The sequence below is a fragment of the Urocampus carinirostris genome, chromosome 17 (genome assembly GCF_059441175.1).
Source record: "Urocampus carinirostris isolate Australia breed hairy pipefish chromosome 17, RoL_Ucar_1.0, whole genome shotgun sequence".
NCBI classification, from domain to species: Eukaryota; Metazoa; Chordata; class Actinopteri; order Syngnathiformes; family Syngnathidae; genus Urocampus; species Urocampus carinirostris.
In genome coordinates, this window is record NC_142365.1 from 23,373,195 (window position 1) to 23,396,922 (window position 23,728).

The window sequence follows — 23,728 nt, forward strand, 5'->3', positions numbered from 1 at the left end:
GGAGGGGTCTAACATTTTGATCGTAGGTGCATGTCCACTGTGAGAGAGATAAACTAAAAAGAAAAATCTAGAAATCACAATGCATGATTTTTTAAGTGATTTATTCGTGTGATACAGCCTCAAACAAGTATTTGAACACCTGTGTATCATCGAGAATTCTGACTCTGAAAGACCTGTTAGTCCACCCATTAGAAGTCTACCTGCACTCCAAGTATCATCCTGAATCAGATGCACCTGTTTGAGGTCACTTGCTCTATACAAACACCTGTCCACCCCATACAATCAGTAAGACTTTAACAAGGAACTTGGGAAAGATCAAAGAGCTGTCCATAGACTCCAGAGACAAAATTGTACACCTCCACAAAGCTGGAAAGGGCTACGGAGCAATTGCCAAGGAGCTTGGTGAAAAAAGGTCCACTGTTGGAGCAAACATTAGAAAATGGAAGAAGCAAAACATGACGGTCAATCTCAATCGGAGTGAAGCCCCATGCAAGATATCACCTCGTGGGATCTCAATGATTCTAAGAAAGGTGGGGAATCAGCCCGGAACTACACGACAGGAGTTGGTCAATGACCTAAATAGAGCTGGGACCGCCGTTTCCAAGGTTACTGTAGGTAATACACTAAGACATCATGGTTTGAAATCTTGCATGGCACGAAAGGTTCCCCTGCTTAAACCAGCACAGGCCCATTTTAAGTTTGCATATGACCATTTGGATGATGGAGGAGTCATGGGAGAAAGTTTTGTGGTCAGAAATAGACCAAACTTTTTGGTCATAATTCCACTAAGCGTGGAACGTAGAGTGCAATCCGAAGAACACCATCCCTACTGTGAAGCACGAGGGTGCTTTGGGGGTGTTTTTCTGCGCATGGGACAGGACGAATGCACTGCATTAAAGAGAGGATGACTGGGGCCATGTATTGTGAGATTTTGGGGAACAACCTCCTTCCCTCAGTCAGAGCATTGAAGATAGGTCGTGCCTGGGTCTTCCAACACGACAACGACCCGAAGAACACAGCCAGGAAAACCAAGGAGTGGCTCCGTAAGAAGCATATCAAAGTTCTAGCATGGCCCAGCCAGTCACCAGACCTGAACCTGATTAAAAGTCTTTGAAAGGAGCTCAAACTCCGTGTTTCTCAGCGACAGCCCAGAAACCTGAGTGATCTATAGAAGATCTGTGTAGAGGAGTGGGTCAAGATCCCTCCTGCAGTGTGTGCAAACCTGGTGGAAAAACGACAGGAAACGTTTGACCGCTGTAATAGCAAACAAAGGCTACTCTACCAAATATTAACATTCATTTGCAGCTATATCACACAAATAAATTGTGAAAAAAAATCATGCATTGTGATTTCTGGATTTTTCTTTTTAGTTTATCTCTCTCAAAGTGGACATGCACCTAGGATGAAAATTTCAGACCCCTCCAATGATTTCTAAGTGGGAGAAATAGCAAAATAGCAGGGTGTTCAAATTCCTGTTTTCTTCACTTAAGGTTTTAAACATATATATTTTTTATCTTTCCTGTAGATTTACAAATACTGTAGTTTAGATTTCTTGTGTTGCCACAGGATGAAGTGTATCATCTTTAGTTTATTTGTTGTCTCACTGAACGCCAATATTTTTAAATGGCGTGTGTTTTTCTGAAATTCTGAGTTGCTTGACTCAAAGCTGTTAATAATAAAAAGGTTCAATTTTTTTAATGAGTTAAAATGTAACTGTCGAATGAAAAAATAAAGGCTATTGTAATTTACGCTGTATAAAAAAAATATCTTTCCATATTAAAACATGGCGACACGGCAGATGAGTGGTTAGCATGTCCACGGCACAGTTCTGAGGTCATGGGATCAAACCCAGCTACCAGTCTTCCTGTGCGGAGTTTGCATGTTCTCCCCGTGTCCAAGCGCTCCAGGCACTTTGGTTTCCTCCACATTCCAAAATTATGCGTGTCAGGTTAATAGGCCAGTCTAGATTGTCCCTAGGTGTGAATGAGCGAGTGAGTTGTCTGTCCCTGTGTGCCCTGCGATTGGCTGGCAACCAGTTCAGGGTGTCCCCTGCCCACTTCCCGAGGACAGCTAAAATGGGCTCCATCACCCCCGCGACTATACGCAGAATAAGCGCTGCAGATAACGGATGGATGGATATTAAAACAAAAACAACAACAAAAAACTTGCACAGCCATCAATAAGCGGAAAGAGCCGGTTCTTATTAGTGAGCCGAACCGAAAGAACCAGTTCTCTAAAAAAGACACGAAATTCCCCTCACCAGAACGCAGACTCCTTATGTTAATATTTCATCACAGAGAGTCCTTTTGTCCTGTTCCCGATAGGACAAAACGACTTTGCACGTTTGTGGGCAGCTAGGACAAAAAGCCAATGATAAGGAAGTTTGTTGACTCGTGAAGAAAGAGGACTCTGAAAATGACGCCTCGTTTCGGTGAACCTGCGAAGTTTCAGTTGCCCGGGTGGCCTCAGTTTATTAGAGGGATGGGAATTCCGGATCTTTTTCGAAAACCGGCTTTTTCGGCTCGGCTCATTAAAAAGAGACTGCTTTTTTTGGTTCCCAAACGGCTCTTCTGATTTGTTTCGTTGCTTAAGTCTATATATTGCCAAATATTGGGTAACATTATGCACGAAAATACTTTTGTAAAACAAAAAAGGGAGAGGGGATAAAGCAACACAAAGAAAAGTAAAAAAAAAAAAAAAAAAGAAAACAGGAGGAGAGAGGGAAAATGAAAATGGAAAAAAATAAGAAAGGTATAAAAAGGAGAAAAAATAAAAAAGGTTGGAAAAAAGAAATTGAAAAAAGAAAGACGGCAACAAAAACGATGTGAAAAGCTAGGCAGGAGAGAAACTAAAGGAAAATAAGAAAAAAGGAAAAAGCAAGAAAACAAACTAAAGAGCAACAAGAAAATAAAAAAGAAGAAAGGAAAAAAAACAAGAAGAAAGAAGTAATAGGCGGAGGGGGAAGAAATAAAAAGTAGAAAAATGATCTGCATTTATATAGCACTTATCAAGTTAATGATTTCCGAAAGCGCTTTACAATGCGCTTCACATTTCCCAATAGCGGCCGTGCAGCCATGTAAGGCGCTAACCTGCTTATTGGGGGCATTAGGGGTTCAGCGTCTTACCCAAGGACACTTCGACATGTAACACGGAGGAGCCGGGATCCGAACTGTAATCTCTCGATCCCAAGATGAGCGCTCTACCTCCTGAGCTACTGCCGCGAAAGAAAAAAGAAGAATAAAGCTAAGAAAGTAAAGAAAAAAGAAAATGCAAAAAAAAAATGGAAAAAAGAGAAAAACATGAAGAAAAAAGTTAAAGATGAGTTCGGGAGGGGCTTAATAAAACCAAGTGAAAAAGAAATGATAAATGGGGGAAAAAAAGACAAAAAAGATAAAAAAAGCAGAAAAAATTAGGTGAATGGGTAGGGGAAAAATGAAAGAACAAAAGAGAGAAAAGAGAAAAGGCACAGAAAAAAAATAAACAAGAGGGAAAAAAGACCCCCAAAAAGACAATTGGCATCTTACCAATAGAAAATACTACATTATGTGTAGAACTAATTAATGATTTTTAGAAAAAAATGTGTCATTTTACTAAATTATAATCGCATCTTTTTTCACGCGACAGTGAATTTTTAACATATTTTAACTTCTTTAGACTAAGCAACTTTAAAGTCGGGCAATTCGGAATCTCTTTACATTCTTCATGAGAAACACAGAAAACACAAGTTTAAATATTTAAAAAGCTTCAGAAAATGACACAAATACAAAGTTTACTTTATTACCTCAACAAATTTAAAGTCAACAAACTCATTGAATCAGCTTTTGAATGGTTGGGAGCTGTCTCAAAAAGCCGTTTCGTTCTTGAACGACATATAACAAGTTTACAGTCGGGCACTGCAGAACTGAAACGCAGAACTGTGGGACGATCGCCATCTGGTGGTGGATATGAAAATGAGATTCAACCAGAGAAGCAGAGGGTCCAAAACTTTTTTTTTGTGAGGGCCACATAACTTTTACCTTCCTTGATAAGGGCACACGTTCAGTTCGTAACAAAAGTGTGTGACGATTGCAGGAGTGTCTTAATATAAAAATGTATTCTTTTCCAGAAATCCACAATCCAATGAACCTTGTGGATTTTTCACCGAACACAAGTCGAAAATAGATAACACTATTACTGAAATCAACCACTAAATAACACTTGGTAGATTTTTCACAGAAAAAAAGACATGTTAAGTCTTAACAGGTCCAAGTTCAGCTCAGATCCCGGAGCACCGGACCACCAGCGGTATGCAGTGCCTTGTAAAAGTATTACACCCCCCTCCTTCTCACTGCCCCTTCCCACAAACTTTTTGACAAATTGATAAAATGATCTTCCCAGACCCATCTAAAGAAAAATGTTGCCAAAGCATGATGCTGCCACCACCATGTTTGACAGTGGGGATTGTGTTTTCAGGGTGATGTGGAATAATAATAATAATAATTTCCTTTGTATTGTCATTCTTTGTAACAATGTACACAGAACGAAATGTCGATACACCTGACCCGTTGTAGCGAGTCGATGCAGCCGCAGCCAGAGGGCGCCACCATTATACCAATTAGGTATGTCTCGGTCGAGGCGCGAACCAGCGACCTCCCAGTCTCAAAGCGGGCACACTATTACTATTGCAGCAAACCTAACACTTTGCATTCAGCCCAAAAAGTAAGCACCCTGTTCTACCTCTCATTTGTCTTCCATGTGGTTTCTTGCAAACACAAAACAGTCCTTTTTGTGGTATTCCTTTAGAAAGGGCTTTTTTCCAGCAACTCTTCCATAATGGGCATATTTATGCAGAGTAAGACCAACAGTTGTCTTATGCAGATTGTCAAACCTCAGCTTTGTATGCCTGCAGGTAATCCAATATGATAATGGGCCTCTTGGTTCCTTCTATGATTAGTTTTCCCCCCCTCCTTGTTTGGGGTGAAAGGCTTGCAGTGGTTTTATGCTCTTTACATTTTGATATTATTGCTCACACAGTGCTCTGGGAGATGTATATATGTTGCAAAATCTTCTTGCTGCTTTGAACGCTATTCCAGACCTGCTGTTCTTTGGTCTTCATAATGCTGTCTTTTCTCCAGTGTCTCCTTTCACAAACCTCTGAGCCCATCATGGAGGTGAATTTAAACAGGGAATTCATGACACACAGGTGCAGTTTGTCATTGTTAGCCATTTAGGTCGACATTGGATCATTCGGAAGTCATCAGGCAACTTTTAGTCAGTTGGCTGAACTGAGAGGACTTTAAAGAGCATTATACTGCTACACCTACTTCAGGTTTTGTTTTCTTTCCAAATATTAAATGTGGAATTCAAATGGTTCCACTTTACAACAGTCTCAACATGTTGTTCGGTTTCTTTAGCTTGAAGTTTGAAGCCTGAAATGTGGCAATATGACGAAAAGTTCCTGGAGGGCCAAACATTTTGCCAAGCACTGTGGACGACTTTCCAAAAGGCCGTACATTTTATTTCATTATTACACTTTTTAGTCAGGGTACCAGAAACACACTTTTTTGTTGGGCATTTCACATCTATCGGCCAAATATTAGACAGTGTACCCTTCCTTGAAGCGAAATTTTGATTAGAAGCCCATTTTAGTTTAATATTTATCAGAATGAGAACCTAGACTTAAAATTATATGGGTAAATAATTCGACAGTTTTAATTCAATCCGAAACTATTATTTAGTGCCTCGCAGTTGTAATTTCTAATTCATTTCAAAAATATTGATTTGGATACATTTTTTATATACCTGTAGGTCGAATTTTTAAAATAAATTTACGTAACATGATGCTCAACTAGGGGGTGCTGACATAATAGTCCGCCATCTTGCTGCTACAGATACCCCCCAAAAGAAAAATCTTGGGGAAAAAAATGGTATGGTTTAGTCACTTTGAAGTTTGAGTCTCCATAGCTTACATTATTCCTAGCGCTTTGTGTGAGACTTGTTTTTGGTTGCACTACACAAGTAGTGTGACATCTAGTGGTCAAATATTAGTGTCTTTTAAAACGACTTTTTAAAAAGAACAGTAGCAAACTACCTTTCTTCCAAAGTATAGCGTTGCACTTTCTGATAACAATTCAAAAGCACTTGTACAACCAAATTTCAGCATTTATTTTGATGATTGTTCAGAAACTGCACTTTTCCTCACATTTGATATATGTACAGTGACTGATTTTTTTCTTTTAACAGGAAACAGGCAAGGAAACAAATTCTTGGCATATTTTTTTTTATCTCTGCCAAATGGAATCTAATTATACAGTGTAGTACAGTTATCAATGAAGCAATCAAAGGATATTTGCCACCATCGGACATCCCGATGTATGTTACCGGAAGAAAATAACCCAAATTCATCAGGAATTCCGATTAAATGATGGTGCATCATCCGGTAATATTTTTACAACCGTAATGTTAAACTGAAGCAGCTAAATTCAGGTACCACGGAAACGTAGGAATCATACTGCAACCTTCTGCGAAAAACGAAAAAAGTATGGCACAATCGAAGACCCGGCGGACACAAACAATTACAATGCAAATGTGCGAGTGTGCGTGTGGTGTGTTGTGAGCTCCGTGTGGCCGCTTTCCCTCAGTAAACTAAACAACCGTCAATCACATATTCGCTCTTTTTTTCTCCAAGCGCCGAGTGCCAATCAGAAAGACAATGAGGGGCCGTTTGTTCGGAGGGACGACGAAACCGTGTCGGAAAATTTCCAGTCCTTTCCCAGAAACGCCCTCTGCGAGGGATTCCCGCAAAAACGCCGCGGCCTCACGTTACCGTTTCGAGACGGCGTTACATTCAGAGCCGCGACGGCACTCAAGTTTGGTCTCAGGGTTCCCTTCCGTACATAACGACATTTACAAGTGCACGATAGAATACAAAATTAGACTTTTAAATACATAGCAGCGATTCTCTTCGTCGTCGTCCGTACAGCGTGTCGAGGCTCTGAACCGCCGACCGATCGTCCCTCTCTATATGAAGAGTGCAGGAAGGCTGGAAAATGGGAACGGCCTGACCGCGCCGCCTCGCTACGAGCCGAAATCTCCCGAGGCGGAATTTGTCTCGGGGTCGAGCAAACCCGCTCCCGCAGAGCCGTGCACCTCCTCGGTTTGGGGCGACGTCACTCGAGCGCAGAAGGAGAGCAGACGGGAAAAGGTTCGGCTCTCAACTCGAAGCGGTGGCGATGGCTTTTTTCAACTGCTGGCTGCGGATTTCGCGGGTCCGAGACTCCAGGAGCAGGTCGTGGCAGGTGTTGCACACCAGAACAGGGTCGTACAGCTGCTGGTCCGGAATGGGAAGCTTCAGGTGACAGCAGTCTTTGCAGAAGACGTTGCCGCAGTTCCTGTTGGCAGGATTGTAGAACATCAGATGTGGTTACATTTTCCTTTAACACAATTTTCTACAGAACGTGCAGTGTTCCAGGTCTGTGCCACGAGCCGGGAGCCGACTCGAGAAATGTAGTCTCAAAAATAACCAATCTGGCACGTTTCCTCTTAAACTGTGATGTCATTGAAGGATTGCATAACTTTCAACATGGTGGATCCCGGTAACACAAAATGCAGGGTTTGTACACCCGTTTAATGGGCACATCCAAGCATGTTCAAGGCCATTTTTTCCAGTACCTTCAAAGAAAAATCCAGCGCCAATCAAAAGAACGTTTTTTTTTGTTGTTGTTGACTTTGATGACTAAAATAAAGTTGCGATCTTGCTGCTAGCACATTATTCGTGCTGTTTTGAGATGTTCCCATCTTTGGTCTACAATCTTTTTGTCTTACTGAGCTACTCTAAACTGACATGAATTCTGCCATTCTGCTTCAACAATGCACACACAGCTTGGCTACGTCACACTTGATTCAGAACATGGAAAGGGCTGTATAGGTGGTAATAATTGAGTTCAATACACAACACAAAAAAAGAAGGAAAGAATTGTATGTATAAAAACAGAAAAACTCACTTTAAGGTTACTCCAAAGCTGACTATATCAATCTTTCAATTAACTGCTGATATTTTACTTATTTTAATTTATATATTTTGTGTAAGGTTTTCTAAATAGAGCTGTCCTTGGTGCGACCACTAGAGGGCGGTGATGCTTCACATAACACCATAATGACAAGCCACTAGAGCAGGCTTGTAGGTGTCATTCACACGTTTTTTTCCTCTTCAATCAACGGTGGTCTAGAGTCAGTCTTTCAAAAAAATGCTAACTGCAACAATTTTAAGCACAATCAAGCACTTCACCCATTTTGCTGACCTTCAAAAACAACATTAAAATTCAAGCATTTTCAAGAACCTTATGCACCTGTACTTCAACTTTTCTACAAAGTGCGTGGTGTTCTTCACCACAATAATGCGGATATGTTGCAAAAAATGTCATGCACCAGGGGACTCAAGAAATTGTCTCAAAGTTGACCAATGTGGCTGGTTTCCTCGAAAGCTGTGAGCTCATTAAAGGAACACACAAATTTTAACATGGAGAAACACTTTAACACAACATGTGAGGCAGCTCCGAAACAGACGGTGATTGTCAAGAACAGCAAATGCATACTGCTCATTTGTGCTAGGGGAAATCAAAACTTTGCTTACCCCGTCGCTGGGGGGCCTTATGACACTTGTCGGAGTTGTGTGCATCGACTTCCAAAAGCTGCATGGGGTAAAGTTACCTGCCGCCATTACTGCGTGCATTTGTTCTTGGCCTTTGCCTCCTTTTAGTTAGGCTATTAAGGCTTTTTGTTTGCGTTATTCGCCACGTGTGTCGCAGTTGATTTAACATTGTCTAGCTCCCCGCATCGGAGCTGCCGAAGGCTTCCGGTTTGGCTTGCTACCAATTTCCCCCTGTTAGCTGGACAGTGTGTTGTTTTGCCGCCTAGCCTGCCGTGTCCATAGTTATATACAAGGCCAGGGTAGCGTTTTTTTAGGGGGGTAGCCACTTCTTTCCTGGTCAGTTCCCGGTTAGCGTGGCTGCTCACTGTGTTTTTTGGTCAGCCAGCCTCACGTTTCCCAGCCTAAGCTGCGGCCGCCTTTAGTCGATCAGTCTTTGCTCCTGTTAACTATGCGTTTTTGCCAGTTAGCCCATTTCTGGTGGCTCTCCCTTTATTGTATCATTACTGCGTCTACCTGTGACACAACACGTATGCATTCTCCACAAAACTACTTAAAACACTTGTAACCTTGACTACTTAAAACATTAAATAATATGGCGATTGGCTTGCTAAGTTTCCAGTGTTCCTCATGCGACGTCCAAGCTCAGGAAGTACAAGACAAGAAGCGGTTTTCAAAATGCATCGGGGAAAATAATTAGTATATACCCATGAAATTTTATAAAACCATGTACTGGTACCTTTTCCTTTCTACCCACGTAAAAGTCTTACCAATGCCCAGTGCAAATGCGCACGCACAACGCTGATAGCGATTTGTGCCTTTGAAAGCGTTGAGTAACTATTTGACTCTTTCACTGCGTCAATATACTGATGTTTATTTTAAGTCTGGTGTGTTTTTCTGTGGTAGCTTTCTAGTCAAGTCATGTTTTTTTTATAGTCCTTAATCACAAGGAGTCTCAAAGGGCTGCACGGACTACAGACTATTATTACACCACCCCCTGATCGAAAACCTACATAAGGGCAAGGAAAAACTCAAAAACCTCAAAATGAGGAAAATGAATCTAGTCAATATTATTTTATCAATGAAATACGCTTTTTTTAAAAACTAGAACGCGCTAAAAAATAAAGCTGCCATGTCGGAGGCACAAGTTTTTATTTATGGCCGGGGTTTCAAACTCATTTTAACTCTTGGGCCACATGATAGAACAAACATCATCTTGACAGAGAGAGAAAAGGAGAAAAATGGAGGAAGAGAGAGAGAGAAAAAATGGGAGAGAGAAAAAAGGGATGAAAAGAGAGAGAGTAAAAAGGGGGGAAGAGAGCGAGCGAGCGAGAGAGCAAAAGAACAAAAGGGAGGAAGAGCGAGCGATCAAGAAAAAAAGGAACAGCGAGCGAGCGAGAGAAAAAAGGGAGTAAGAGCGAGCGAGCGAGAGAAAAAGGGAGCAAAAGCGAGCGAGAGAAAAAGGGAGCAAGAGCGAGCGAGAGAAAAAGGGAGGAAGAGCGAGTGAGCGAGCGCGAGAATGAAAACGCAAGTACAGCGTCTTTGTGAGAGGCACCTGGCTTTGGCAACATCAAGTGGACATAATTCAACCTGTAGCTCATTTTTCTCTTGCCCTTCTCCGAGCGTTGTCTCGTGGGCCAGATTCAATCCCTTAGCGGGCCTGAGCCGGCCCGCGGGCCGCCTGTTTTTAGGATGTTTTTTTTTTTGTCGTTTTATATCATTAATTAAAGTTCTGATTGCAAGAATTATGAGTTTCAGTGTTGCTAGTTGTACTTGGTTATAAGGAAAACAAAATTGCTGCCATCAGGTTAGCCTAAGGTAGGACGTCACTAGAGGGTAGGACAATTTGCCAGAACACCGGACCAAATGCGAAAGCAGGTCACATCTAGCCCGTGAGCCGTAGTTTGGGGACCACCGTAATACTTAGACATTTTACGGTCTTGTAAATTCCTGGAAGTAAATGTTGGCAGGCATTCAGGATTGTCACTTAAACTAATTTTTTTGCCACTGACAAATTACCAGCGACTGCTCTAGATGTCAAACATGACGTTTTACTAGGCTGGCAGTGAACTGGTTAAAAGGAAATAACCACATCCATGCATTAACAAATGCCAACGTATATAACCTGACATTGTAAAGATTATGTTATTAGGCAGGGTTATTTTTCCTGTTGTGAAAGCAAACAATTGAAAGCAAAAGGAAGCCACGCCACAGATCTTGATCAGAGAACATATGGACATTCGTCGAGCATTTTCGGGGTTGATAAGAGATTATCAAAGCGCGTTTGTGTGACAGGAAAAACAAAAACAAAAAAAGTCCAACCTGCAATGGTGCCGCCTCTTTGCGATCCAGAACTCGCAGTCACAGTTGAAACAATGAGAGGCCATGTGGTCCGGCACCCACCTCGTCACCTACGGGCGCACAACAAAGCTTAGGGGCGGTCTTACATCGGTATCGGGAGTAACTATATACTCTGTAACGCAAATACTTTTCTCGATTAGGAGTATTGTGACACGAAATTTTTAAGAAATTACCTCAAACATTGTTACAACATTGCATTACTTTGCTTCTCATTAAAAACAAATAGATCTCAATACATAAAGATTGGTGACAGTCAAGTCTTAGCTGTGGAATCCCTCAAGGGTCTGTGTTAGGAACTTGATTGTATTTATTCTATATAAACGACTTACGTCATGTATCATGAAAATTAAATCCATTTGCCGACGACACTACGATATTAAACTCGGGTACAAATTTATAGGAATTGCGGGCAGAAATGACCGTAAAACTATTTGATAAAAATCATTAAATGTATCAAATACAAAGATTATGGTATTTGGGAAATCCCAAAAAGACATTAATAAACAAATAAAGATTGATAATGTCCTAATAGGAAATGTTAAAGAGTGTAGGTTTCTCAGAGCGATGAATAGCCATATTAGTTGGAGACCCCAGGCAGGCTCAGACACCACTTCTTCCATCACCACCCTAAACAAGCACTAAAAACTGAAAACTTATCTTGCAACTTTTTCTTCTTTTTTTCTTAATTGCTGATAAATGTTATTGCACAAAACACTGAAAATATATAAATGTGATTTATTCAGGGTTTTTGTTGCTGCTTAATGTTATTACACTACTGTTAGGATTATTATAACTTAGGCCAGTCTCTTAACACTATGTTGTAAATATATATTTTCTTCCATTTATCCTAACGTCTTCTTTTTTTCTGTTTAAATTCTTTTTTCCATGTTTACACCGGAGTGCCATGTCTAATCTTGTGGCATACAATGTATCGCAACGTTGATATCAATGACAATAAAGAGAAATCAAATCAATGTATAGCATAAAATATAAATAAGCAACGAATATTGCTGTTTACTTATTGCGATTTTGCTACTTCACAGATTTGTGTTCTGAATTCTGATTGGCTGAAGAGTCGCTCCGCCCCTTTTCTGTCGGGTGCCTGCGTGTCAATGAATTTGCGGTCTGAGTTGTACACAAATATAAGACCGCTTAACGAACCGACATTATGTATGAGCAAATCTTTTTCAACTGAAAGTTTCTCCGAAAGCCATCGTGTCGACAAAACGTTCTGGGCCCTCAAAAAACACCTAAAGGAAGAGGAAGATGCTTTCTATCACCAACAAACTTGGACTTCACCCGCTAAACTCGCTCTGGAGCCACATGCGGCTCCCTGGCTCTTTTAAAAAAATATTTTAATATGGTGAAATATATGGTTTCTGTAAAAGAGGCTAACAGAACACATTCTCAATGTTTTCCAATGAGTATGGATGGATCCAGGCTGTACTTCCTTCCTTAAAAGGCTTTTATGAGGCTTAATTTTTTGTGGGTGCAGACTTATTTTTGGGTCAAAACGCCTCTTTCAACTTTTGGGTTGCCGACCCCAAAGTAAATGCAGTTTCCCATAAGGTCCACAGCCTGGTGAAAAAGTATCATGTAAAATGGATCGTGTTCTTAAAAGAGTTGTGTGGAAAAAAAAAAAAAAATTATAAGTACAGTGCCTTTATTTTTTATTTACAATAATTGAGCCTGTGAGTTGAGTTTGTTCATTAGTTTTAATGTATAAATAAAGATTTATACTTTCGGGGTTTTTAATATTGTGGGACCTTGTTGGAATGCAACCCTTGTGAAAAACCAGGGATTATTGGACACCATGCCTGGAAAAAAGAAAAAGTCTTGGACAGTATGGAGGACGAAATCTTAAGATTGGTTTGCAGCCCACAAAACAAAATGGATATGGCGTGTCTCGGCCAAGAGTTCATTTACAATCTTTCAAGAATACCAAAAAAATATAATGGCCCTCCCGCTTTCCATTTTTAAAAATTATATGGCTATTCTTAAGCAGTATTAGGTGGTCGGCTTCAATGTGAGTATTTACGAAAATTTGTAACAACAGTTTCTTTTGGTTGACAATCTGTGGAGCTAACAGAATCATTTTTCAAATAAAGTAACGATGACGAATTCCTTTTGTTTAAGTAACACACTCAACATTGATGGACCATGTATGAATGAGATTCCGACCTCTGTGTCCTTGCTTTCCACACGATCCCAGCTGCCCTCAGAAAGACGGTCCTCGCTCTGGCTGGACAGCGAGTCTTCCTCGGGACTGTTGTCCGACTCCCGTAAACACGTCTGAAACCACAGCAAAGTGAGGAAAGGCTTTCCAGGTACAAAGGTGGTCCTTATTTTTGAACTTGAATGATTATGGTGTGAAACCATGAGAAAATCTTCTGGTGACGTTTCATAGCGATCAGACATTTTTAAAAGGTGCCCCCAGTGTTTCCCCTACCAGGATTCTGGATCTCCGCCAGGGTTAAATTGGTACAGATAGAGTCTCATAAACTTGTATTATTAACAATATAATAATCTTTTTATGTACATATAAATTTGAAGTCAAATCATTTTAATTTGTATAGGCCTAAATCACAAAAAGTCTTAAAGGGCTCCACAACATCCCCTGAACTGAAGCGTACATGAGGGCAAGAACAACTTAAAAACCTCAATCTGAGGAAAATGAACAAACCTAAAGGAGTCACACATGTGGCAATCCCCCTTTCAGGATAACTAGGCTGCAAAGGATGTTGCAAGGGCATCAACAGTACCAATATTTCATGTTGATGGTGTATTGTCTAACAGAATGTCCGGCTGACAGCTTCCTACCCCAAAATCTTGGCAAATGCAGCAGGTTCTAGATTAGACTTATGTTAATTAAAATAACGTTTTCCCTCTCATATAAATGATCTGTGAATGAAACATCTCTAAGATCCGGGTCTTTAAAGTAAATGAGAGACGACTCTGTATGATACGCGCCGCTCTTCTTTTTCTCTCTTTCCATAGAAAGACCTATTAACTGAGTGGCGTCGTCTGTGTTCTTCAACTCCTAACCAGTTACTGTAACATTTTACTTTGTCACATTTTTGTTGTCATTATTTTTTTCAGATCTTCGTGAGGGAAAAGGTGTAGGACGTTGTGCAGTTAGCCTGGTAGGGGTGGTTCAATGGCTGAATTTTATTTGAAACCAGGTTGGAACCAAATTAAGTCATAAAATATGAAACTAAAATGCAATTTCCCAAATAAATATGACATGCATATGTTTTTCAATTTTTTACACTCAGTCTTTTGAACCCTAATTTCAAATGCAATTTCCCCCGAAAGAAATTAAAAGCACAACTGTGATTGATTATATTACCAGTCCAAATTGGCCTTAGGGCACGTCCTAAATATATCCGATCAATCTGAATCTTCAACAATGGGTTAATCACCCGCGAGCAAAGAAAGGTTTGGTGTTCGTTTGGGATCGGACTATGTATACCCGTTTGTTTTCCTGCATGACTGTCCAACCATGAAAAGGGAAAAGGAGTTTTAATATGACCACGATATTTCACTAGCAGTCAGGCAGGTTACCCTAGATGTGAAAATGCCACAAAAAGCTCACTCCAAACTTTTGTTTTTTTTGTTTTAGCATTCCCAGAACGACATTCTACTCTTCCAGACTAGAACGGCATTGAATATCAACACTATCCTTTACAGACAGTCAGGTAGGTTATCACAGATGTGAAAATCGGCCAAAAAAGCTTATTCGACAGTTCTGCTTAAGCAGACTCGGCAGCTTTTCTAGACATTCTGTTCGCTCAGGGCAAAACAAGTTTGGCCCAGATCACAAGCGATCAGGTAGGTCATTTTAAATGTCATATTAAAGTGAATGAACCTGCACAAAAGGGAAATGCAACCTAAAAATGGTTTTGGGTCACAATGTTTTCATGCCACACCACCATTACTTTCTCATGGTTTCACTGACAGCACGGCAGCGCAGTGGTTAGCGCGTGTGCGGCACAGTTATGAGGACATGAGATTGAACCTCCTATGTGGAGTTTGCATGTTCTCTCCGTGCTTGCGTGGATTTCCTCCGGGCACTCCAGTTTCCTCCCACATTTCAAAAACATGCATTTCAGCTACATTGGCTGGTCTGAATTGTCCCTAGGTGTGAATGAGCGAGCGAATTGTCTGTCCATGTGTCGCCTGCGACTGGCTGGCAACCAGTTCAGGGTGTCCCCTGCCCACTGCCCGAAGATGATTGGAATGGGCTCCAACGCCCCCGCCACCCTACTGAGAATAAGCGGTGCAGATAATGGATAATGGATGGGTTTCACACCATACTCAGGCCTTTGCTTTTCGAAATATTCAGCTTGGAAATTCTCCCAATATACAAGGACCACCTTAACAAGAGTAAATGAAAAAACTTACAATATCATCTTCGTAGTCAATGTCGGGCTCCGAGGGTGGGCCGGCGTACTGTTTGCTCTCCAACCTCATCCGCAACTGTCGCACTTGCTGCCGCAGCACCTCCACTTCCTGCTTGTAGCCTGCCTCGATCTGCCGCAGCCTCTGCTGAACGGCGTCCAAGGGCACCGGCAGCCCGTCATCATCCAGGTACGCTGGGGGAGGGGAGCCGGAGACTGGTAGAGGAGGGTTTTGTGAGGCCGCCTGAGTCTGCTGGCAAGCTGGCGAGCCACCGTTGATGGTGGTGGGTGGGCTGTCTGGGCGATAGAGCGCCTCCTGGCGGCAGCTCTGAGAAGCGCTGGTGGTGTCGAAACCATGCGAGCGCAAGATCTTGTAGGCCAGTTGGCGGGCCTGGGAACGGCCGGAGCAGCGGTTGGTGGACTGAGTCAAGCCGTGCACAGTCTGCCATTGAGAGCCCGTCAGGGGAAGATCCGAATGCGGACTGGGAGAGATGAGATGGCGGGCAGCTCCCTGAAAGTCGGCAAGAGAATCCCCGCAGGTTGAGATTTCGTCTCTTTCCTTGTCGCAATCTGGTGGGTTGTCCTGCACCAGCAGCTTCTCGTTGGTGGAATGATTCAAAGTAGGACCATGAGAAACATCCTCTTCGTCGATAAGAGTGTCAGTAGAGTCCTCCAAGGGGACAAGGTGCTTTTGGTTAGTCTGATCCATGGCGTGAGGAGACTTGAGGCGGCTGTCCTGGTTGTCAGGCAGGGTAGTTGCAGGCTGTGCAGCATCGAGGTTAAGCGCCAAGCAAGATTCCGGTTGGAGCATAAGTGACGGGGTGCTCTTGGCGGTGTCTTGGCTCTCAGCCTCTGAGGGAGATGACGGAGCAGGGGAATAGGTTGTGGGAAGGCGAGTAGGAGCCTGGATAATGTGAGATGTCATAGGGGCAGGAGGAAGCGGTAGGGAAGGCAAAGGCTGAGTGGTGAGACACTCCTCCTCAGATGCGTCTTCATCACACTCGCCATTCAGAGTCATAATTGGACACAATTGCTGTGCAGTGTCCTCATCGTCAGAAGTTTCGGGGGTGGGCGAGACTTCCAAGGAGGGGCGGCCCTCCTGGCAGTGCTTGTTAAGATTGGGGTCGCTGGATGTCCGCGTTAGGGGCATTCCGTTCTCAAAAGTCGACAGGAGGTTGTCCATGGAGCGGGTCTTGGGAAGTCTAGGAAAAGATCAATTGTACATTTTGTAATACAAACGTAAAAGGTACTCCCAAACGGGTTTTTTTTTTTCAATTGGAGATAGAACATGTAGTGTTCTTCACCATAATTATGAAATGATCTGCATTTCTATAGCGCTTTTCAAGTCAATGACTTCCCAAAGCGCTTTACAGTGTGCTTCACATTTCCCAATAGCGGCCTTGTATTGCAACCATGTAAGTTGCCAACCTGCTTATTGGGGGTATTAGGGATTCAGTGTCTTACCCAAGGACACTTCGACATGCAACACGGACAAGCCGGGATTCGAACTGGGATCCCAAGACGAGCGCTCTACCTCCTGAGCTACTGCCGCCCTCATATGCAACTATGATTCAAAATGTTCCACTTTTATTTGTAATCATTTAATCCTTCTGGTCCTCAGACATCTGATATTTAGCTGTTCCTGTCTCTTAAAGTGTTGCCAAAAGGCAGCGGAATAAAAGTAAATGTTTATACTTGTTAATGATTAACATTACATGTTAAAGATTCAGACCAGTAAAAGATCGCTTTTGAATGAAACCCACTGCCGCAGAGTTGGATAGAAAAAAAGTGGTACAGAGCCATTCCTTATTAGTTTTAATATTATCATCATCATCATCACTACAAATTAAAACAAAAACACCATTAACAAATCTAATTTTAATATACATGCACCGATTAAAGTCAAATATTAACCAAGACAGGGTGCCACTAGGGAGCGCCAAAGACCCGTATGTGGCTCCAGAGCAAGTTAAAGGGTTGGAGAGGTCCAATTGTGTCGCCGATAAAAAAGCATCTTTTTTTTGGGACAATCAGAATGCAGAACACAATATACGATGAAAATCCGCAAAGTAGCAAAACCGCGATACAGCAAGGGATTACTGAACATAAATGAGAATGTACCTGTCAAGGGAACGGGAGGAGAGCTCCTCTCTCGTGACGCTTGGAGACAAGTACAGTTCCATGGAGTCGTCCACAGCCGTGCAAGGGGAGGACGTGGGGAGGTAGACTGCCGTCCAGAGCTGTAGTGCCCGTGTGTGGCAGACGGGCTGCAGCACCTTGCAGTCAAACAAGGAACGAAAACAGCCACAAATGTTATCAATAGCAACACTGCTGTCAAACAAGAGAGCTAGTACAGGTTCAATCTAATCCATCACACTCACACCACAGCTAACTTCACTTATCCATTCATGAAAAAGGCAGATATTTACAAATTCTCAATTTACAAGGGTGGGGGGAAGCAAGTAGCAATCTAGTGAAAACTACATCAAAATGGTAAAATTACTACAAACAAAAGAAAACATTACAAATTAATTAGTAGGGCTTTAATGATAAGTCGTTGTTTACAAAAATTGATAACAGAAAAAGCCTACAATCAATTTCATTGTCGACTATAACAGCCAGACATATTTTTCCAACAGAGTGAGGCATCACGAAATGAATATAACCTCTGCTGAGTTGCTCATGTGCAATAGCGTCTGTGTCTCAAAAGGTAACATATAGAAAACACAGCATCCGTGTCAAAAACGTGTTCTAAAGTTCGGGAAAATTTCAGCCTGGATAGGGCTGATAAAAGCATTAGGTGCTATTTCGTGAAGCAGATTGCGTATCATGGCAGTACCTCAGTAAAGCACCAACATTTAAAGAGAAAGCACGTCAGACAGATGAACTAAATGGAGTCTGACTTGCCTCTAAGATTTAAGTAACAATCAAGACAAAACGTTTTTTATGAAATGCATTGAACATTTTAAACACGTATATTCTGCTAAAAAGGAGAATTTGAACATTTCGCACACCATATACTTTAAAACAAAATTATCAAAAGCGCTAAATCCGCCTTGTGAACAAAAGCTTAGTCTTCAGCGCATTTTATTTTACTGTGTTTTGATTTGATAACATCTATGGAAAAATAAAGCCAGAGCTTATGTCCCATATGAATACACCACTTAAAATGTATACCCTAACCCCAGATACTTGAGTGTTTAGGTCATGTTTGTAATTTAAAAAAAAAATGTTTTAAAGGTGCGAGCAAAGTTTTTTTTTGTAAAAATGTCACAAAATTTTGCAAAAGTGGACACAATGTAATTCCTTTCAGCGCATATTGTGCAGGGTGAGAGACAGGAGGGAGCGCTTTCACAGTCTATAGCTACATCCAATCCCAACCGCTCACCCAATCAAATAGGTCTGGGTGCTCTGCTGGCGTTTTGCAGTATTAACAGTTTGTTATGTAGATTTTCATCAGAAGGTGTCTCAACAGTGAACATGGATTAATTAATGAGCTTAAAAGTTTTTTCGTGTGACACCTAGACTTTAAACTGTGGCTAAAATTGTGTCCTACATTTACTGAACAGTAACATCTTTCTTCTCGGTGTTGATTCGGCTTTGTGTACACTACAATAGGCTTGTTCACGCAACTTCGGAACTAGAAAATGATGATCCATTTGTCTCCGAGCCATACATACTCATAAAGTGCCATAGGTTCCCGATCCCTGGTCTTATGGTTATGTTTCAGCATACTAAAGGGCAGGGTTCAATTGCTGTTGCATCCTGTTAAAACCACCCTGATAAACAATGTTCTATAAAAGATGAACCATTGCACAAACACAGTTACCATTAAACCTTATGCATAACGCGCACCCCAACGCTATTTTTTTTAGGGAGAAAAAAAATGCCTGCTACGCGCAAGAAATGTCCCCATTGTGGGACGAATAAAGGATTATCTTATAAATACTGTAACGCCGCCTGCACAAACTACACTGATTTTAATGCAAACGCACAGCTTCAAACACCTGATTTACTGACAAAATCTCATGATAAAAACATTTTTTCCTCAGATGTAGACAATCCAAGCAGGTCACCTTTTTTACTTCAAAACGGTGAATTTCGCCCAAAAATGGGAGATTTTCATGCCCGAGTGGTTGTTATTCTGGAATTCACTGTTATAGAGTTCTCAAACTGACCATGTCATGACTGGGGATGTAGAGGAAGTTCTGAAAGTTCTTGTTTCCTGTCCGAAGCAAGGACCAGACGGAGCAGGTGCGCTTGTAGATGTTCCTTGCCTCTCTCTCACGAGCGTTGTTACATAGAAAAGTGCCATACAGACACGAGTACGTATGTTGCACCAGCTTGACCTGCGTAGAAGGACAGCAACATCCTGATTGTCTCCGAAAGACGCCAAAAACGTCTCTGAATAGTGGTGTCGCCATTCGGAACTCACCAAGAAGGCTTCGTTGAACTCAAACAGGCAGGGGAACTGTTTAAGCAGCTGGTGGATACAGTCCAACCACTGCAGAAAGACGGGGCACTGCTCGCTCACGTCTTCGCCGTTCTCCTGGTGGCCGCAGCGGTCTGCAAACTTGTGACCGTAGTCCAGCCAGTCAGTCTCCACCAGTAACTGGAAACCCTAGTGAATAAATAAACTCATTTACAATGTAAAATGTGAACACAATATCAAAACAGAATTTACAATATCCATTTAATGTCCCTCAAAGTCTGATTCATCCCTCGTCTTGCTTTTTTTTTGGGCGTTTATTTATACAGTATATTTTAGGACGACTTCATGTTTAAGTATTGGTAACAGTGCAAGACAGCAATTCAAGGAACTTTTAAAGACTTTCAACGACAATTTTTCATTTTCTCCAGTACCATTTAAAAGAAGAAATCCGGTAGGAACCATATTTTGCAGAACCACAAAGATATGATTTGCCTACGCAATTTTTAATTTTACGTGTGCATTTACCGTGACATGATTTTTGGATAGAGTGAATTGTGACTACATTTGTTTTTGAGAAAAAATTCTCCCCAAATAGGTGTTGGGAAAAATGATAATGTATAACTTACATTTTCAGTTCCCATTACAATTTACCACTGGGAGATGCTACCTTAATTTTTATTGCATGGCCCAGAATTGGTACGTAATCCTTGCACTAATACACGTTTCATATTGCCCTGTTTAGGTGTAGCATGCACCTGCCCTCTTGGGCGCAACGGCGCTTCATAGGTCAATGCCATACAAACTAATACCAGTTGCCGTAAATAACAAGGAAAGAAATGCAATGTCAAATTTAAGCCAGCAGAGAGCAGTGTCAACTTTATCCAGACTTGTAGAGAAAACACTGCAACAATTTCAAGCTTTTACAAGCACCCAAAATTCAAGCACTTTTCAATCTTTAAGACAAAATTAAAATTCACCTCGTGTATAATGTGCGCTCAAACTTTTAGTTCATTTACAGGGTAAAAAAAATAATGGGTATTTAAACACGATGCATACGATAAGAATACGACTGCATCCTTTCATTATCATTTTTATTTATTTTATTTACAAACTACATCAAGCTGACCTCTAACGTTCTGTAGTAAGGATCCAGCAGGATCTTGGCCAAGGCGACGATCTGGGGAGTCCGGTCCCAGCCGTCCGAACAGTGCACAAGGACAGGCCGACCTCTCTCCACTGAGGAACAAACCAACGTGGCGGCCTTCAACATCACAGACATGTGCTGTAGCCAACGTGTGCTCTCCAGAGCCGAAAGCCAGCTGACGGAGAAAAAAAGTGTGAAAATCAACAATTTCATCCGGGCTGTCGAACTCAATTTTGCTCAGGGTCACCATGGTAGAACAAACACTCTCTGTAAAACACATGAAAAAGTACTGGAAAGTGTGGACAATGGACAAAAAAAAAAAAAAACAGTCAAATATGGCAAAAGTACTGAAAAGTACAGTAGAAAAACGTACCGAAAAGTATAAAAATATAAAAAGCACTATAAAGGTTGAAAAAGTGGCTAAAGGCACAAAACAGAATGTAAAAAGACTGAAAAACATCAAAAAGTACTCAAAAAGTACTAAGATTATTAAAACGTATTTAACCAAGTACTGAAAAGTAAAAAAAAAAACGTACTAAATAGGATGGAAAAGTATAAAAACGTACTGACCAGTATTGTTAAAGTAGAAATGTGAAAATTGCACTAAAAAGTATGAAAATGTTGAGTATTAAACAGCATTATTAAGTACAGAAAAAATAACATGCACATAAAAAAGGACTAAATACCGGTATTATGTAGAACTGAAGAATAGTAGAAAGTATGAATAAGTACTGAAAAGTACTAAAAACTGAATAGTAAAAAGTAGAAAATGAATTGAAAATCATCAAAAGTACTAAAGGAGGGGGGAAAGCACAGAATACTGTAAGAGATAATCACTAAAATGAAAAACAGAAACGCCATTTGAGGAAAAAGAAAAAACAGAACAGTAGTAATAGGGTCGATGGACTTCACAATGATGTGTTTATCGGAAGTTGGAAAATATGTTTTGACGGAAAACTGCACAGATAACTACCAGAGGGTGCATATCTCTGCAAGCCCTTAAAACATTGACATGACAAAAAGATACAGTGCAACCTCTTTAGGAGTACCTCTACACAAGAGAATTTCGATACAAGATTTTATTTTAAGTTTTTCAACAAAAATCTAACTCGCTTCAACAAGGAAAATCCCGTTAACGAGCAGTAACAGAGGCTACCACTAGAGACCGCTAATCGCCACCAGTTTGGTTCAGTTTGTGCATGCGTCTCCTGCAGTCAGGCACCTGATTCCACACTCTTGGTTATACCTGTAGAGCAGGGGTCTCTAACGTTGTGTTAAGGACAGCTGAGGGTCCCACGGACCTGTTCTGAAAATATCTCACCAGTGCTGGGTCATTGTGATTTTCTAGTAAGAATATATTTTAGTTAAATGAGTCTATTTAACCCTACTTCCAATAACATACCTGGTAATAACATAGTAACGACATAATAGTAAAATACTAGTTATTTTAGAAATGCATATGAAACTGGGTGCCCTTATAGGCTAATTAGTCGCAAAAGTAGGACTCAGCTTGAAAGAGGTGAGAGACCCCTGCTGTAAAATATCTGTACTCCGCACAAAATTTGTTTTAAACTCATCTACTGTAACTGATTGCATTTATGGCATTGCTTTTTTGACTTTTTGTAAGGTGTGAGATAAAAGGAGAATAATGGAAAACATGAGCATGGTGTTCGTGAGTGACCAAGCCAAGAATTGTTTAGCACGACAGGTCAAGGTTGAAATGATTAACACAGGCCTAGAGCGCCCTCTTGTGGTGTAGTGTGAAAATAACATGTGAAATGATATACCCGGTAATAATGTGTTTATGATGTCACATTATGTATGTATTAGTCCTCCCCACAATGTACATTTGCCACACTCATTAATAAATGCAATTGCCGCAGTAAACAAAAACACGTGTTGTGTGGCTCTAATGTCTGAGTGGCTAGACAGACAGATGGCTAACACAGCAGGAACCTGTGGCGACTTCTCCAGCCCTGCTTGGAGGATGAGCGCAAGTGGAAGATAGAGGAGTGGGGGAGTCACATTCAAGAAGAAAAGGTCAAACAGATCTACTTACTTTCCTGGATCGGGTATCTGGCTGCAGACCGTCCTTAGGGCCTGAAAACTGTTCCGGATGGCGTGGATGTTGGCCATTCCCATAAACATCACCTCACAGTTTGGGTAGTACTCTAAACACATACAGTGATAATGTCAACTTGTTTTTTAATTTAACAACAGAGTTTTTAAACGTACTGGTGTCATGACAACAAGTCAACCCAAACTTTAGTTATAGAGCATATTTACTACTATAAAATGCTACTCAGAAGGGAAGTGTAAAATAAAAATAACGTGGAAATGGGTTTTTATGAAATGGTTTTGTTTTCTGTATTTGAGTTTATAAAATTAACATTTTTGCATTCTATTTTGGTAAAAATCTAAATTCATGTTCAAACAAACGTATTGTACATTTAAATCTTTTTTGTTATTCGACTTTTTATAATTTACACTTTCAACACTCTGTTCTAGATTTTTTAATGTATTTAATACTTTATTTTACTTATTCTAACAAAAAAATATATATTTGGTGATCAGTTGGATTCTAAGTATGATAGAATGTAGAAATACTTGGCACCTTATTTTAAAAATATGCTTTGAAACAGACATGTAAAACTTGCTCCCCGCAGGTGGGATCCGGCATGTCAGATGACTGAATCCAGCCCACCATAAATTTTTGAGTATGTCAATAAAAGCAGCGAGTCTCTAGGTCATTTCTCTCCATGTTA

At 41.0% G+C, this 23,728-nt stretch overlaps 1 protein-coding gene across 3 annotated transcripts in view; it reads right to left on the bottom strand.

The window, feature by feature from the left end:
- Positions 1-6,120: 6,120 nt before the first annotated feature.
- mtmr4 (myotubularin related protein 4) overlaps positions 6,121-23,728 on the bottom strand; it is a 48,122-nt gene continuing 30,514 nt past the window's right edge. For all 3 annotated transcript variants that reach the window (XM_088320921.1, XM_088320922.1, XM_088320923.1), the window contains 9 exons: positions 23,023-23,134; positions 20,946-21,138; positions 19,823-20,008; positions 19,566-19,736; positions 17,509-17,663; positions 15,392-16,589; positions 13,169-13,279; positions 10,949-11,037; positions 6,121-7,370 (listed from right to left, as the gene is read on the bottom strand). In XM_088320921.1, the coding sequence (XP_088177047.1) occupies positions 7,193-7,370; positions 10,949-11,037; positions 13,169-13,279; positions 15,392-16,589; positions 17,509-17,663; positions 19,566-19,736; positions 19,823-20,008; positions 20,946-21,138; positions 23,023-23,134 (2,393 nt within the window). In that variant the 3' untranslated portion in view covers positions 6,121-7,192. The remainder of the gene's footprint in view (positions 7,371-10,948; positions 11,038-13,168; positions 13,280-15,391; positions 16,590-17,508; positions 17,664-19,565; positions 19,737-19,822; positions 20,009-20,945; positions 21,139-23,022; positions 23,135-23,728) is intronic.